This window comes from Temnothorax nylanderi, unplaced genomic scaffold (assembly GCF_030848795.1).
Source record: "Temnothorax nylanderi isolate EJ_2023f unplaced genomic scaffold, tnyl_v1.0 TNYL_tig0870_pilon, whole genome shotgun sequence".
Classification (NCBI taxonomy): Eukaryota; Metazoa; Arthropoda; class Insecta; order Hymenoptera; family Formicidae; genus Temnothorax; species Temnothorax nylanderi.
This window is the reverse complement of record NW_027249932.1, coordinates 17,043-34,453: the sequence shown is the minus strand read 5'-3', so window position 1 is coordinate 34,453 and position 17,411 is coordinate 17,043. Positions and strand designations below refer to the sequence as shown.

The 17,411-nt window shown below is 36.6% G+C and overlaps 1 protein-coding gene and 2 pseudogenes across 1 annotated transcript; 1 reads left to right on the top strand and 2 right to left on the bottom strand.

The window, feature by feature from the left end:
• Window positions 1-1,186: 1,186 nt before the first annotated feature.
• On the top strand, window positions 1,187-3,881 carry LOC139785715 (uncharacterized; annotated as a pseudogene).
• Window positions 3,882-6,659: 2,778 nt separating this feature from the next.
• On the bottom strand, window positions 6,660-7,410 carry LOC139785714 (uncharacterized; annotated as a pseudogene).
• A 4,414-nt stretch (window positions 7,411-11,824) lies between these two features.
• On the bottom strand, window positions 11,825-16,774 carry LOC139785718 (uncharacterized). Its single transcript, XM_071724878.1, has 3 exons — window positions 16,510-16,774; window positions 16,098-16,388; window positions 11,825-13,164 (listed from the first exon to the last, which is right to left on the bottom strand). Exons 1-3 carry the CDS (start codon window positions 16,625-16,627, stop codon window positions 12,785-12,787), a joined length of 789 nt encoding a protein of 262 aa, XP_071580979.1. The 5' UTR covers window positions 16,628-16,774; the 3' UTR covers window positions 11,825-12,784.
• Window positions 16,775-17,411: the final 637 nt, after the last annotated feature.

The following is a 17,411-nucleotide window of genomic DNA, read 5'->3' as shown; positions in this document are numbered from 1 at the left end:
GGGTAAATACGTCTAATCAAATATCTCGGAACCTGTATATTGTGAGAACTCGCTATTAACATTGTAAACGCTGCTTATAGTACCCATGTGACCAACGGAGTTTCGGCAGGTTACCTGCCGTGTTATGATTTTTACGAAGGCAAACGTGTTTTCGGAAGGTGAAAGTTACATTTTCTGCGCGTGGAAATTTTGTAATATCTGCAATAATATTTGCTCTCCAAATCTCGAGGTACGTGATTATAAAGAGTAATGCATGCTGAACACGAATCCAGTGTAGTTTTTTCATTATCGTTGATGTCTAATATTTCGTGGGCGATCAAACCTGAAACTTGTGTTTGGGGCTAATCGGTCAGTAAGCAGTCCGGGTGCATTTCCAAGGCATTTTCGGGCTCACTGCATATGGAATATGGATGAGACGGGAATTACAACCGTTCAGACACCGAATAGAGTCATCGGACGTCGAGGAGTGAAACAAGTCGGGCGAGTGACTTCTGCGGAAAGAGGAACCCTCGTAACTATTTTTTAATAATGTTTTGCATAAAAATTTTAAATAAATTTTTATATTTTTCTCTTAAAAAACAATTATTGCATGTATCCTATTATTTTTTAGGATTAAATGTACGTATATGTACTGAAAATGCAGTGCAGACTGTTATACCCCGGCATTTTTGAAATTTCAATTTTTTCACCGTTGTCGTTTTTGCTCTATACCGGTTAAACAAAGCGACGTAGACAAAAATTTCCTATATAAATTTTGTAGCTAAAGGTTCACTCTTTACAGTGGTATACCACGTTTAACTACAATTATTTATTTTGTTGTTAAAAATCGGCACCGAAAAAAAACGGATTGTTTAGCCCCGGTCTCCCCTACAATTATCAATTATTTAAAAGTATTGTAAAGTTATACTAAATACATAAGAAATAGCTAAAAGTTATGTTCTTTTAAAAGCTATGCAGTAAACGAAAATTTTTTATTTGAAATTTGTATAACGCAATACATTTGAACTACATTAACTACATACTATTTTCCCTTTAACCCGTTCTTCCCTATGTGTAAAAATTATTGGCATTAAAATACTAAATTTCTTTTGAAAAATTTGTATGTATAGAAAAGAGATGATGATTCTATGGCCAATAGTTCAATGAACTCAGCTAAAAGACTAAAAGATGAAGACAATTCGTCAAGTTCTGTCAATGTTTCATATAATAATATTTATGCTAAACAATCACTGAAACCTCTGAAGGACCTGCTCATGGAATCTATGATAGGAAAAGAAATTTTAGCCTCGTTTGAACAGAACAACTTTGTGCATGATAAACATAGGAATAAGCTGTGTCACATAATCATAACAGATTTAGAAAATCGATCAATAAGGTAAAATGTTTGAAAAAATATGTACTAAATTAAGGTGGAGCTCTACTGATTTTTGGCCAAAAATCAATTTCTTTTATCGCATTTTTTAAATATTTATAATTGAAGGTACATTTTAAGACCCATAGAATTTCTCAAAATTGATGAAGTTACAGCCATTCAAACAAAAGTTTTTGGACAATTTTACAGCTTTTTAACTTAAATTTTTTTATTTCTCGAGAACAAAATAATTACTTGAGAATTATAAATCTAGCAAACTTTTTTTATTTATGATATGAAAAAATAAAAAAATTCTTGATACTGACACTCAACAGGTTTAAAGCATGGGTCATATAAGGATTCAGCTCTTTTTTACAACAAAAAAAGAAACTTATATTGTATTATAACTTGAAAATTATTAGACAAATTGTACCACAATTAAACAATTTTAAATTGTTTAATAGAGCTTCACCTCAAGGCAAATTTTTTGATAGGTCACACATATGTATTTTCATTTTTACTTTTGTTTATAGCTTAAATAATGCGCTAGCAGACATGATCGTTACAATGATTATTAATACCTTCCCATCAGAAGCAGCAAATACGTACTACATACCACCAATTGCAAAAAAAGATTCTTCCAGTAATAAATCCATACCTGCTCGTGGAAAATTGATGAGTATGTGGCGGAACCGCCCAATGCCAATATAAACATAAACAATTGCAAGTGAAAGTAACCAATGAGGCGAAAGCTGCAAATGATCAAAGCACTGAGCCCGGTAAGGTAATTTTTTGTATAAACAAATATAGGAATAGCCTGGGTTAAAGAGGCCTTTGAGTCAAAATAAAACTGTTTTTTATTTTCAACAAATATTTTTAAGAAGCAAAAAGGTGCATTATATCCTCGTAAAAATTGATTTATACCATTCTGTTTTATATAATTTTATTCTAATCAATAATTTTTTTTCAAAAAGTTTTAACTAGAGAGAGAAAGAGAGAGCGAGAGAGAGAGAGAGAGAGAGAGAGAGAGAGAGAGAGAGAGAGATAATATTAAATAAAAAACTTAATGAGTACTTTCTTAAAAATAACAAAAAAATTTCAGTTTATATTCACTAAAAATTATAAGCTGTAAAGATTATTTTGTTTAACAGTCAGCTTGTTTTGGCCTTGTACATTGAAAACTTCCATTATCATTTTTTTTAAATAATAAAATTTTTATACATATTACATCGTACAGAGACCATACAAGATGATATTAAAGATTCCCTGGACTGGTTAGAAAAGAATCAAGCTCCTTGGGATCTAGTTTTAGAGCATTGGAAAAAAACTTCTGCTCATCGAACCAAAGCGTTAAAACAATCAACAGACAAAAATTTGGTGGATATATTTGAAACATGGAAGCTGTATAAGCACCCTAGTGGACATGAATTAATTGATGCTGATTTTCAATGCTTAAACTTATCTAAAGTGAATTTGGATAAAGATATTTGGTTAAAATTTGTAAATACTTTGCAGCAGCATACCTCTATTAGCTCCAAAGATGAAACAGCAAAGGTTCTTATAGAAACAATGAAGTCTAAAGATGTTTCAGATGGTAAATACATGAAATTTATTTATAAAAATATATCGAACTACCTAATTTTTAATTAGGTTTTAAGTTATTGATTTATATTATAGATTCCATGATAGCCATGAGTCTTAGGCTGCGATCCACTTGATGATACAAATGCTTCGAAGCATTCCTCTTCTCTTTTCTTTCAATGGAGAAAGAAGGAGAAGAAGAACGATCCAAAGCATTTGTAGCGTCAAGTGGACCGCAGCCTTAGTTTACTTCCTCACTTGTTTCCACCAAGACAAATGAAAAGGATGAAAAACAAGTGCTTCAAGCCATCTATCGGACTCACAAAAGATAGTTTCTTAAAATTTGCTAATGTTAGTATGCATCTATTTATAACACATTTTTTAAATTTAATTGGAACTTTTTAGTTCAATAATATTGAGGATTGAGATTTAGAAATATTTCTAAGTATAAATTTATTTAAACTATGTATGCAACTAATTGTAAGTGAATTAATAAACATTCATTTCAATGCATATTTTTCAATAAAATTATCTTTTTTATGTATATATAAATTTACACGTATTTATAAATTTTTTACAGATTTCTGGAGACATGGTGAGACTCAGGCAAGAAACAAAATCGAGGGCTACAGATCTTAAACTTCCAATCCAGCCTTTCTTGATCATTGTAGGATCTATTGAAGATGTACAAGACGTTTATGTCTGTATTGACAACGAGTTGTACAAAGTTCAAGGACTTCTACAAGGCTTAGATATCTGTTTTAAGACTTTTCATATGTTCAACCTCGAGTATCCTTTGGCCAGTGAGCATTTATGGATATTAATTCAAAAAGGAATCTACAATGTCAATTTACCCTACGATGCGCATATTACATCCATTGAACATGTGCTAAAGCAGCTGACTGAGAGGAATACTGCAGAGGAGCAAACGTCGGATCGGAACAAGTAAAAGTAACATATACATTTCAATCTCAAAACAAGAGCGAATATAAAGAAAATCTTTTCTTGTTTTTCCTGCGTATTGTAACTAGTGTTTTCAGTTTTTCGTTAACTAGGACACATTTTTGATTCTTATCATTATTTCTTGTTCATTACATTCGACACATGTATAAGTTATTTAACAAATTTTGAAAAAAGATCTTAGATTTTTAATTAGCGTTAATATAAAAAAATACTTTCTTGTTTTTTGGTGAGCATTCATTCTTACGATTAGATTGATTAGTAATTACAACTGTGTTTTTAACTTTTCATTAACCAACGAAAAGATTTTATTTCTTTCATAATTATTTTGTGCTGATCACAATTGGCACATTCATGAGTCATTTAACGATTATTATTTAAAAACACTGTGATACACTAGATTTTATGTTGGCGTTAATAAAAAAAGAAAGTATTTTCTTGTTTTTTGTTCGAATATTCAGTCTCATGATTAGATTGATGAGTAATTAAAACTGCGTTTTTAGATTCTCATTTGCCAAATTTTATTTTATTTCTTTCATAATTATTTTGTGCTGATCACAATTAGCACATTTATGAGCCGATTTTGATAACACGTGGTGAAGACACAGATCGCACGAGATGACCAATTAACGCGCGCGATCCGAGAGGCCACTGATGAGAGACGATGCGTGAGGGAGCGCGATGGTACCTGGCTCATATTGTTCGTCTTCTCAACTAAAGTCGTCGGCACTTACCTTGTGTACAGGGTGCTTCCGCAACATACACATCAGTATGACGGGTTGCCCATTCGAGCAGGCGCGCATGGTCGTTCACAATTGCGTTGACTTCGGTGCATCACCTATAATCACTCGCATATCTTTTTTACAATAAAATGAACTTTGTAGCGCCCGAAGTTGCAATACAATTGTGACGGATTTCCGTAGCAGTAACGTTAAAACAGAAGTCGAGATGACAATACAGGTTATGAAATAAATTTTATTAAGAAAACGAAAGACATCTTTTCTCTTACGAAAAAAGCTCGTACCACAGTCCATCATAATCATTATATATTATAATTTTATTACTTAAATTATTTTTTGCACACAATGTTTATGCACAGGACAAAAGTCAGCAATTAGCATATGTGTGCAAATTTAAATTATAAGTCGGCTAATAAATTTCATTCAATGTAAGTTTAAATAATGGCATAAATCACCATTAACAAATCTTACAATATTTATTTTGTTACATTAATAAATAATTTATCATTAAATTGATAATTAATTTAATATATCAATACTAATAAGCATTATATAATTCTTTATATAAATGATGCTGCTGCATCTTAAAAATCTTAATATTAATCTCATAAACAAGAGGTTTATTAGTATAAAATACGCATTTTAAATATGATGCTAATGAATAGTTTATATAAGGCAAATTATCATAATATTTAATGAATACTTTTCAGTAATAAATTCCTTGTAGATTTATATGAGATTCAGTAGCATTATTTACATAAAGATGCTTATTAGCATCAGTATATTGAATTAATTATTAATGTTAATGATGAAATATTAATATTCTGAAATAAATGTTGTTAGACATAAGATCCGCTGATAATCGTTTTCCCAGCTTTCTTCGTAAGAGAAAAAAATAAGGCATCCCTCGTTTGTCACGTTTACTTTATAAAATGTATTTTCATACCTTGTCACTTTGGCTTCTGTTTTAACCGATCAATGTTGAAGTCTATTAAAATTGAATGTTTTGCATAATTTAAGTGAATGTCTCGTATTTTGATAGAAATTTGTCGAAAGCGCAGAGATTATTAAACAAATCATCAGTAATCAGTAATATAAATATTAAGATTCGAACATATAATTTTTCCAACAAAAATTTGTTTAAATATAGCCAGTTATACAGCTTCTGAAAGTTAAATTAATCGGGGCGAGGGAAGGAATTTTACTACTCCAATGAATTTGTGTTGGAAAAATTATGTGCTAAAATTAATTATTATAATATTCGCGCACCACCAACCGCGCCTTGCTTTTATTTAGCCCGCTATCTATACTTGATAAATATATTAAGTATGATAAGATAACTCGATAACTTTATTAATATTAAAAAAATTTCGATATTATTAATATTAGAGATAGTGTTCGGAAAAGGCAGCTGTACCGCGAGAGATCGCACCGAGCATCGCGTCCGCCAATTACGAGCGCGCGCTCGCCCGCATGACGCGGCGCGCCTACAAGCCCCACTCCGCGAGTCGCGCGGCTTGAAAATCGGCTGGCAACCACATGAGGCAAACGGACAGAGTCTCCGAAAATAACAAACAACTTGTCCTCCGACTTTCTGGAAGATTCGCCACCGCCTTTGTTTCCGACAGAATTGTTGTCGATCATCGGCAGAATCTTCTGGAAAGTCGGGGAATATACATAACGCACGCACGACCGTGCCCGCTCAGATCGCTCTTAGCTTTCACTGAGTATTGTTCGCACGCTTTCAATCCGACTTTCGCTGATTTTCGAGTTCGCGCACTTCCGTCTCGTTCTTGCTATTGGCTTTTCTTCTGTACACTGCACTGTTCAAAATACACTGTTCTTTTTTCCACTCAAGCTGTTTTCTGCCTCTCGATTACGCGCCTTCCTTCCTTTCCTGACAACGACGAAAATTCGGCACTTGCAATTCGCACAGATAGTCAATAACTTTATTAGTATTTATATAATAACTTTATTGATATAACATTAATATAATCATCATATTTGTATTTTATCTTTACAGAAGATTATAGAAGGTGTTCAAAATAACCTCCATTTTCTTCCGCACATAACGCGATTCTCCGCATTATGCTTTCTCGCACTTTCGATAACATTACGGGTGTAATTTCTTGACAGGCTGCTTCTATTTTTTGTATAAACTCGTTTCTACAAGGTGGCAATGTCTCATAAACCTGATCTCGTATGTAACCCCATACAAAAAAATCCATAGGTGTTAGGTCAGGAGAGCGTGGGGGCCATTCATGCAGAGTACTATGGATGCCTATCCATCTGTTAGGAAATATTTGATTTAGTATATTACGAGCGAGAAGGGATGTATGAGCAGAATGGCCATCTTGTTTAAAGATAATATTTTGTAATACAGCCAATGGAACATCTAATAAATTAGGTAGTGTTTTCTCCAGGAAAGCGGAATAAACTTCTGCTGTGACGTTAATATTTTCCGGAAAGAAATACGGCCCGATAACTTGATTATCTAAAATTCCCATTCAGACATTAATATGGAATTGGCCCTGGATGTGTGTTTCTTTTCAGCAATGAGGATTTTCCTCCGCATAATGATGTTCATTATGTCTGTTTATGCGCCCATCACTGCGGAAAGTGCATTCATCTGAGAGAACAATTGATGCTGTAAGAAAGGCAATTATTGCTAATCCGCATACGAGCACAAGAAGTATTGCACATGACCTACAGGTGTGCCATACTAGAGTCCACAGAATTATTAAGCATAATCTTGGATGGCATCCATTTAAGAGGCATACAACTCAAAGATTATTTCCTCAAGATTTGCGTCGCCGAGAAGCTTTTTGTGATTGGCTCTCAGAACAAGTAAGAGCAAGATATATTACCAATTGGTGGCTATCGGTTCTTACCACAATTGAGAATAAACAACAATTTTTTTTTTATAAAATAGTTTAAAAATCAAATTTTTATTTTTGTCAGCTTTGAGAATCATTAAAGAATTGTAATATTAAAGATATCGATTTATCGTAGGACAATAGCTACAAGTTTATAATTTAACAATTTTCTTGCCATTTTGATTTCAAATATATACAAAATCGTAGCAATCAAATTTGTACCTTTGTATCAGGTTGACGTAAACAACATCGCTAATGATCATTTCTTGAGGAGAATTCTCTGGACAGATGAATGCACTTTCCGCAGTGATGGGCGCATAAACAGACATAATGAACATCATTATGCGGAGGAAAATCCTCATTGCCGAAAAGAAACACACATCCAGGGCCAATTCCATATTAATGTCTGGATGGGAATTTTAGATAATCAAGTTATCGGGCCGTGTTTCTTTCCGGAAAATATTAACGTCACAGCAGAAGTTTATTCCGCTTTCCTGGAGAAAACACTACCTAATTTATTAGAAGATGTTCCATTGGCTGTATTACAAAATATTATCTTTCAACAAGATGGCCATCCTGCTCATACATCCCTTCTCGCTCGTAATATACTAAATCAAAGATTTCCTAACAGATGGATAGGCATCCATAGCACTCTGCATGAATGGCCCCCACGCTCTCCTGACCTAACACCTATGGATTTTTTTGTATGGGGTTACATACGAGATCAGGTTTATGAGACATTGCCACTTTGTAGAAACGAGTTTATACAAAAAATAGAAGCAGCCTGTCAAGAAATTACACCCGTAATGTTATCGAAAGTGCGAGAAAGCATAATGCGGAGAATCGCGTTATGTGCGGAAGAAAATGGAGGTTATTTTGAACACCTTCTATAATCTTCTGTAAAGATAAAATACAAATATGATGATTATATTAATGTTATATCAATAAAGTTATTATATAAATACTAATAAAGTTATTGACTATCTCTAATATTAATAATATCGAAATTTTTTTAATATTAATAAAGTTATCGAGTTATCTTATCATACTTAATATATTTATCAAGTATAGATAGCGGGCTAAATAAAAGCAAGGCGCGGTTGGTGGTGCGCGAATATTATAATAATTAATTTTAGCACATAATTTTTCCAACACAAATTCATTGGAGTAGTAAAATTCCTTCCCTCGCCCCGATTAATTTAACTTTCAGAAGCTGTATAACTGGCTATATTTAAACAAATTTTTGTTGGAAAAATTATATGTTAAAATTAATTATTATAATATTCGCGCACCACCAACCGCGCCTGGCTTTTATTTAGCCCGCTATCTATACTTGGTTATTCCATAAGAAGCCTACACTTCGAATCTTAATATTTATATTACTGATTACTGATGATTTGTTTAATAATCTCTGCGCTTTCGACAAATTTCCATCAAAATACGAGACATTCACTTAAATTATGCAAAACATTCAATTTTAATAGACTTCAACATTAATCGGTTAAAACAGAAGCCAAAGTGACAAGGTATGAAAATACATTTTATAAAGTAAACGTGACAAACGAGGGATGCCTTATTTTTTTCTCTTACGAAGAAAGCTGGGAAAACGATTATCAGCGGATCTTATGTCTAACAACATTTATTTCAGAATATTAATATTTCATCATTAACATTAATAATTAATTCAATATACTGATGCTAATAAGCATCTTTATGTAAATAATGCTACTGAATCTCATATAAATCTACAAGGAATTTATTACTGAAAAGTATTCATTAAATATTATGATAATTTGCCTTATATAAACTATTCATTAGCATCATATTTAAAATGCGTATTTTATACTAATAAACCTCTTGTTTATGAGATTAATATTAAGATTTTTAAGATGCAGCAGCATCATTTATATAAAGAATTATATAATGCTTATTAGTATTGATATATTAAATTAATTATCAATTTAATGATAAATTATTTATTAATGTAACAAAATAAATATTGTAAGATTTGTTAATGGTGATTTATGCCATTATTTAAACTTACATTGAATGAAATTTATTAGCCGACTTATAATTTAAATTTGCACACATATGCTAATTGCTGACTTTTGTCCTGTGCATAAACATTGTGTGCAAAAAATAATTTAAGTAATAAAATTATAATATATAATGATTATGATGGACTGTGGTACGAGCTTTTTTCGTAAGAGAAAAGATGTCTTTCGTTTTCTTAATAAAATTTATTTCATAACCTGTATTGTCATCTCGACTTCTGTTTTAACGTTACTGCTACGGAAATCCGTCACAATTGTATTGCAACTTCGGGCGCTACAAAGTTCATTTTATTGTAAAAAAAGATATGCGAGTGATTATAGGTGATGCACCGAAGTCAACGCAATTGTGAACGACCATGCGCGCCTGCTCGAATGGGCAACCCGTCATACTGATGTGTATGTTGCGGAAGCACCCTGTACAGCTAGTCGAATTCCAGGGGGTGGTCTGCAGTGCCCCAATGATCCGGTGTTGCGCCTCCGTATTGCTTATACAGGACTTCGGCACGACGTTGAAGAAGTCGTGTGCTGCGGGGGTCGCTCTCCTTAATCGTCAGGGGCCAATGCTGTTCAGGTATTGTTACTGGAATCAACCTGTAGGTTCCTCGGGCCTTAAGGAATGCCTGGTAGCTGGCCCGAATTTCTTCTGTCGGCAGGAGGATGTAGGGCTCGTCGTTCGTGTTGTAATCACTCGTGTTTATAGGATTCCGATCACTCGTACTTATATTCGCGTCCGCCTTGCGCGCGAAGTTCGCAATGAAATACCTCTCGTACTCAGGGTTCTCCGTGTATTCAATTCCCAGCGCTGGATTCAAGGGTGCGGAGTGTAGGAGACGGTTTAACCGGCGGATGCGATGCTTAACTCCGCCTTGTCGCATTTTTGGCATCTGTTTGCCAATCGGTAATGCAAGGATTTATATAGAACGAGATACGCTCCAGTTGATTCCCTGTTGCTACGGCAAGAAAACGTGCAGCTCGTACCGCACTGTCTCGTATGCGAATGTGAAAGCAAGGGGATGACTGGAGATCGGGGTGCTCTATATTAGGACCATCTAAACAAATTCCGAGACGGGAGTCGAAGTTACCCGAACTGGCGTGGGACGTACAAGGTTGGCGAAAGACTTTGTGAATGCAAGGATTTATATAAGAATAATGGTGTATTACGATAAACTTTACATAGAATTGTTTAAACTAACGCGTGGTTGTAATCCAGAAGGTTCTATTACCGAATATATGTAGAACTAACATGTAATCATGATCTAGAAGGTTCTATTGGAAATTACACAATACATATATAAAACTAACACGTGGTCGTGATCTAGAAGGTTCTATTGGAAATTACACAATTCCGTAGCTACGCATGGCAATAGTTCTAGACTGTTCGTTCTGGATACAGTGATATAGTATTACACGTGGCAATAATTCTAAACTGTTCGTTCTGGATGCAGTGATACAGTGATACACGTGACAATAACTCTAGACTATTCTAGCTAGAAAATATGGAAGGTTCTGAATACGGTGTTCTAGCTTACCCTGAGCCCGAAGTAGTATCGCGTTCGCGTCCGAGGATCAACTGAGAGCGTCCCTCGGGGGGGGGGGACTATACTCGCCCTTATATACCCGTTCGCTTGGTGGCGGGGGTGCTGGAATCGGTTGGTGGGGGTCAAGTGGAAGGGAAAGCTCCTGAAGGTTCGGGAGGTTTCTGGAAGGGTCTAGAAAGGTCTAGAAGGGTCTAGAAAGGTTTGGACTGTCGAACGACCCAAAAAAAGGGTTCCCAAAAAAAGGGTTTTATAAAAGTGGTCGTATCGAGAGGATTCTAGAGGTTTTGAGAAAGTTCGAGAAGGTTCTGGAAGGTTCTGGAATGTTCTGGAAGGATCCGTAGGTTTCTAAAAGGATCTGGATTTATTCTGAGCGTGATACGCGTCCTCGAGGTTCCTAGCGCAGGGTCGTGCCTAGCGGTGTACCAGAAGGCGTTCTTCTTGTGATTGGGGACATGATACCATGACGCTCTTATATCAACGAAATGTCGCTCTTACCTCTATGAAGTTTTTAACTTTTCCCGGATTTTGTGATGGGGCGGACGTAACACTGTCGAACGTGTTCTGAAATAATTCGCGACGTCACTCGTTCAGTGGAATACGAAGGGGAACAATTATTCCTCGACCCAGAGCCTACAATTATCGCCATCTCGCAAATTAACACGCACTAGACGTACTGAGACCACGGTCGTATACACAGGTTTGGAAACGAAGGTGGTGGGGATGGTTCGCTTAGCGTGTGAGAATTTATTTGGCTTGTGGCCACAAGGGCTGCGCTGTGTGTTATGGTCCTGGTTCGCATAGCGCAAGCGCTCTGCGCATGAAATCTTAACCTATATACATATAATATATATATACATATGTATGTGTGTATGTATGATATATTATAAGACCGTGTGTATGATATATATGTATATGTATGGATATTTCCGGAAAAATAGAGAATAAGAAATAAAACGAAAATTAATATGCCTATTATACGTTGCATAAATGAATAATTTCATCATTATAAATATTGAAAGAAATCTACAATTTCGTTAATCAAAACGACGCTGATAAGCATGTACGATTTTTATTCAGAAGGGGGAAGAGGGTAAAACATAACATTGAAAATCATAAAAAAATTTTATTAATTCGTCAATTTAGACAATTTTTTTTTTACAACAAATTTCTTTGCGACTTTGAGATTTTCCTGGTGGGCATTTTGCCTCATTCTTAGTCGAATATAATATATTATCGAATATGACAAAATGTCTGAGGCGTGCTCTTTGCAAGGAAAAGTGAATTTAAAAGAAGACATAACTTCATCTAGCGTGCAATCAAAAACATCGCGCCGGGATGCATATTTAGCAAAACATGCCTCTACGTGACGAATTAAGTTGAAAAAACTCAAATTTGCGTAAATCAGTCCTCCTCTTGATTTTAGATCGACCAAATGCGACACTGAAGATGCACTTTGCCTTATTTTGCAAGGATTCCTGTAATAATTGTATGCGTTTCTGGGCTGTCTTCTTCTGCCGTCTTTCACGGAAACATTTTTTGCGCAGCGCGATTAACTTCCTTTGATCTATCGGATTGGAAACTCGACATACACGCTTTAACGATACTTTCGTTTTCGATCTCGTTTTTTTCATCTGCACTACGTTTCTCATGTTCATGCAGTGGTCACATCTCTTCCGTTTTGAGATCAAAGTGCAGTTTTTGGAACGCCATCGACATAATCTTTAAACGCACTATCCGCCGACAGATGATAAACGTTGATGGTGCCAAGACCGTTGCACAGATTTATATTTTGGAACTTTTTCAAAGCTTGCGGTAGCGACGCTATGTCCTCCAAGATTTGAGGAAGTTTACATCCGTGTACATTAACGGCACTTCCATACACGAAGTAGCGAAGTTCTTTGTTGGCGCAAAGCTGTACACTTTTTTCCACAACCGGGAATTTATCGTCGTTTTCCATCTTCGTTATAGCGTATGTGAACAGAAAACTGCCGATATCGGTGCTTAGTTCACCGACAGTCCACGGCCATGGTATCGAGGTAGAGTCCGTAATTTCTCCAGGAGTACCTTGGGACCGAGTAATAAATCACCCGTTTCCCAAATAAGCCGGGAATCAACCCTGGAGACGACGGAGATGTCACAAGGACAACCCAGGGTGCAGAGAGTGCAGAGGGAGCAAAGGGCAGCCACACCGGTGCCCGTGGAGAGCGGCGAGACCGTGGCGGTGACCGACAGCGGCCTGTGCGAGGCTGACAGCCAGGTCTATACGCAACAATACACGCTAGAGGCAGACGAGGAGGTACGAAGGTTGCTGGAGGTGGGCGAACAGCCCGCTGGACAGGCCGGGCGGCAGGAAGTGCAGCCCATGACGAGCGAGGTGCAGGAGGAGCGACAGCCGGGAGCGACCGACTCGCAGAAGTATACGAGCCTTTGAAGCGTGGGACGCATAATGTCCATATGTCATTTATCATATTTTTTTATATCACATATATTAATCAATTTTATTTTGATACCATTTTATTTGCATGGCGCAATAACACACCAGCGAGGTGTAGACATTTTAATACATACACTCAGTACACCATAAGATACAAGAGCAACGTTTTACAATAAACAACATTTTTACCCAATAACAAATAATTACCTTAATTACAAGATCCTATCCTATTAGAACCAGTCGATAGAGATCAAATGCCTCCAGAGAGGTGCAAGACAGTTATCTTAACATTCATATTCGTTTTACTTGCAATAGCAATAATTTACATACTACTTTTAATATATTCACGCAAGGGTTATTAAAGATGCCCACAGATAAATTCTATATAACGATTATAACGTTTATTCTTATACTATTCACAATTTTCATCATCTATATGATACTACTAGTTTACGCAGCTAGAGACAGCTCAGAACCACACTATTTAACATGAGATTTACAGAATTTATAATAGTTTCAATAATAATATTCTTTCCTTTGATAATCAACTTCCCAGATCCAGACATGATAATTACACTTTACATTTTATTCACACTTTACATATTGATATTAGGAGCGGGAGTAGATCCACGGCTGATCCAAGAGTGACAGCTGGGCAACACGATTCATTTAAGATATATTTCGTTTACTTAATTTTAATTATATTATTACCACAAATAACGAGCGGGACAAATTCCCGAGTACATATTGAAGGTTCACATTGTTTAACGCGTTTCAAGCGATTACACTTTCATTACACTTTTATACACCACCTACACCTGTTTCTTAGATCCAGCGTGCGAGACGAGCCGGCGAAGGCTCTACACTTCAATAACTTTTGACACTTTTTACACCTACATGATAGATTTCAGCGGGCGAGACGAAGGTGCAACACTTTTGACACCATTTACACCCGTATGTTAGATTTCAGCGTGCGAGACGAAGTCACCGAAAGGTGCAACACTTTCTACACCATTTACACCTGCATGTTAGATTTCAGCGTGCGAGAATAAATCACCGAAGGGTGCAACACTTTCTACACTTTCTACACTCGACGTCTTAGAATAAACGTGCGAGATGAGCCAGCGACGGCGTTACACTTTCGAGACACTTTTGAGCACTTTAGGTGCAGATTCATTAAATTCATTGAATTTCATATATATTATTTACAGTTACATCTCACGGAAGAGAGACCGGCCAAATGGAGTTATTCCAGGCAAAGATTTATTTAACATTGCATTTTGCATTGATTTTCATTGTATTCAGTTACACTTTCTTACACTTTTGTGAACTTTCTACACTTTTAGACGGCATTTAGCCAATTTGATATTATATTCATGTTTTTGATATTATTACATTATTCCCTGTCGATTTAAGAATTCATTATTATATGATTATGCGTGCGGTAATATTAAGCCGCGATATACTTACATTTTATACTTACCTTTAGTACACCGACTCCGGTGATTAGATGAGACGATTCCATAGTGATCCTGGGTACCTGAAAAGAAAGAGGAGAATTAAAAATGGGTAAAATTACCTGTATACTTACCTGGTTTCATAGGATTCGTCTGATGTGACGTTGAGAGTCACTCGATGCAAATCGAGTGACTTTTGGTTCGCTTGCGCGAAGTTTGCGTGCAGCGACGTGTTTGGTTCACGCAAGTGCGAAAGCCAATGCACGCCGTTGCACTTTAGTGTAGCATCTCTTGAAAAGGTGCCGAGTCCCAAGAGCGACTCGGCGTGTGAAGTGCAGATGGAATCGTACCATCTACACCCTGAGGTACGAACAGCCAGTACGATGGCTGCGCGCCTAAAATAAGGACTCAGCGCATGCGTGAGTCTAAGGTGGGAGAACTCGACCCGTTCCTCCCGGACAGTCCGTCGCGAACTTTCGAGGCGTTAACACGTGTATACCTGTTGCGTCATACAAATCGAAAAAGGCGTTCTTATCCCGTTATCCGCTAGCGTCAGTAGCGTGATTTATACATTCATAGAGACAGTGAGTGCGTGATACGGGAAATCCTATTGCGCTTATTTTGATCATTACGATCCACACACACGAGAATAGCGACGGTTCGAGAACACTCGACGTAATACACGCGATCGAGCGAACACGTGCGCGAGTAGAGATTGCTGTACAACCAATATTAATAAATTGTTATTTGTTTATAATAAACAAGCAAATATTCATTCGCGACCCCAGTGAACATCCTATCCGATAAATCGTAAATTACGCTTCGCTTAACAAGGGCGTGGCCGATGGCCTTGAATGCGTCCGCGACGTAGAAACGGCAGCCATATTGCTGAGAAGGAAGGACGGGGCAACGCAGTTACCAAGGCTTTCTGTATTGATGCCTGAAAATACAGTGGCGACCGTAAATTCAGCCCAAGTAGTAAGTGGCTATATTATAACATTTTATAATTCCATTCGTTGTTCCGGTCACAACCTATGGAAACAGAGACGAATGAAAACTTTGGAAAACACGCTTTACGGTTACTATTTAAATGCGATTTTACTTACCATAGCTGAAAGTGACTTGTGAAAAGTGAAAGCGACGTTCACACACTTCAGGTGCACAATGTACCACCGGATGATCCTGAATTTGTTGCTCTTGAATTGATTCGACAGTGGCTACATCCTGAATTTGTTGCTCCTGAATTGACTCGACAGTGGTTACATCCTGAATTTGTTGCTCCTGAATTGACTCGATGGTGGCTACATCCCTTGGCGAAAGATCATCCTCATGGAGTATTATATTCGTGGTTTTTATATCAACTCCATCCATTACCGAAGACCTATTAGTTTTTACATCTGTGAAAAGAATTCAAATTTAAAACATACACTCATGCAATTTTAATATTTAGTCACTCTCTGTTTCAGATGCCACGATGTCCATATCTATTCTAAGGAATCAATGAATAATAAAGTATACCTTGTACGAAAGAAGGCTCCTGGATCAGAGCAATGTTCGAGAATTCTGTAGACGGAGGAAGACGGACTATCGAAGAATGTATTTTGTCATTGCAAGATTCGTCGACCGTTGTATTCATCGAGGGCTCGTCCAAAGAGAAATAATTATGCTCTGCACTGATGCGTTGGCCAATTGAAGAATCCCCAGCAGTGGCGATATTTTCCACCTTTCTCTGACTGTCAAATTTTGAAGGAACAGCCAACGGATGGAGTCGAGTGCGCAAGTAAAGAGCCTTCAATAAACATGCAATGAGGTAACATAAGATCATTTGAAAGTTAACTCAGCAAGAACGAGTCAAAATATTTACTTATGTCAATAGTCACGCAAGTCTTTGTATATATAATTATAATATAATTATAGCATAGAAAAAATGTGACCATCATTAAACTTACTTCGGCGATAACCCGATCATTATCGTATTTGACCCATTTCCTGAGGATGTGATGTTCTTCGAAATGCTTCTCGCAAACGAATTGCGACGGCTTCAGATCAACAATGCCCGGAATCGCAGCGATCCATTTTCTACATTGTTCGATATTTGACGGCACTTTAAACAACGAACACTTCTTTGCTGAATAATTTCGCGATTTGCACATTGGAACCGCGCATGATTTAGTCGTTATATCGCACAGTATCACACAATCATACGTGGTATTAATGACATTATTAATATCAGGTTATGTAAGGTTATTTACGCGCTTTATTTTAACCAGGTACCATAACCAAAAGCGACGCGTAGTGGCGGCCGGAGACATAAAATTTCAAACGCTAAGCGGACTACCCCCACCACTGAAATTTGACTTGGTTTCCAGACCTGTGTATACGACCGTGACTGAGACACAGATTGATGTAGGCCAACCCAT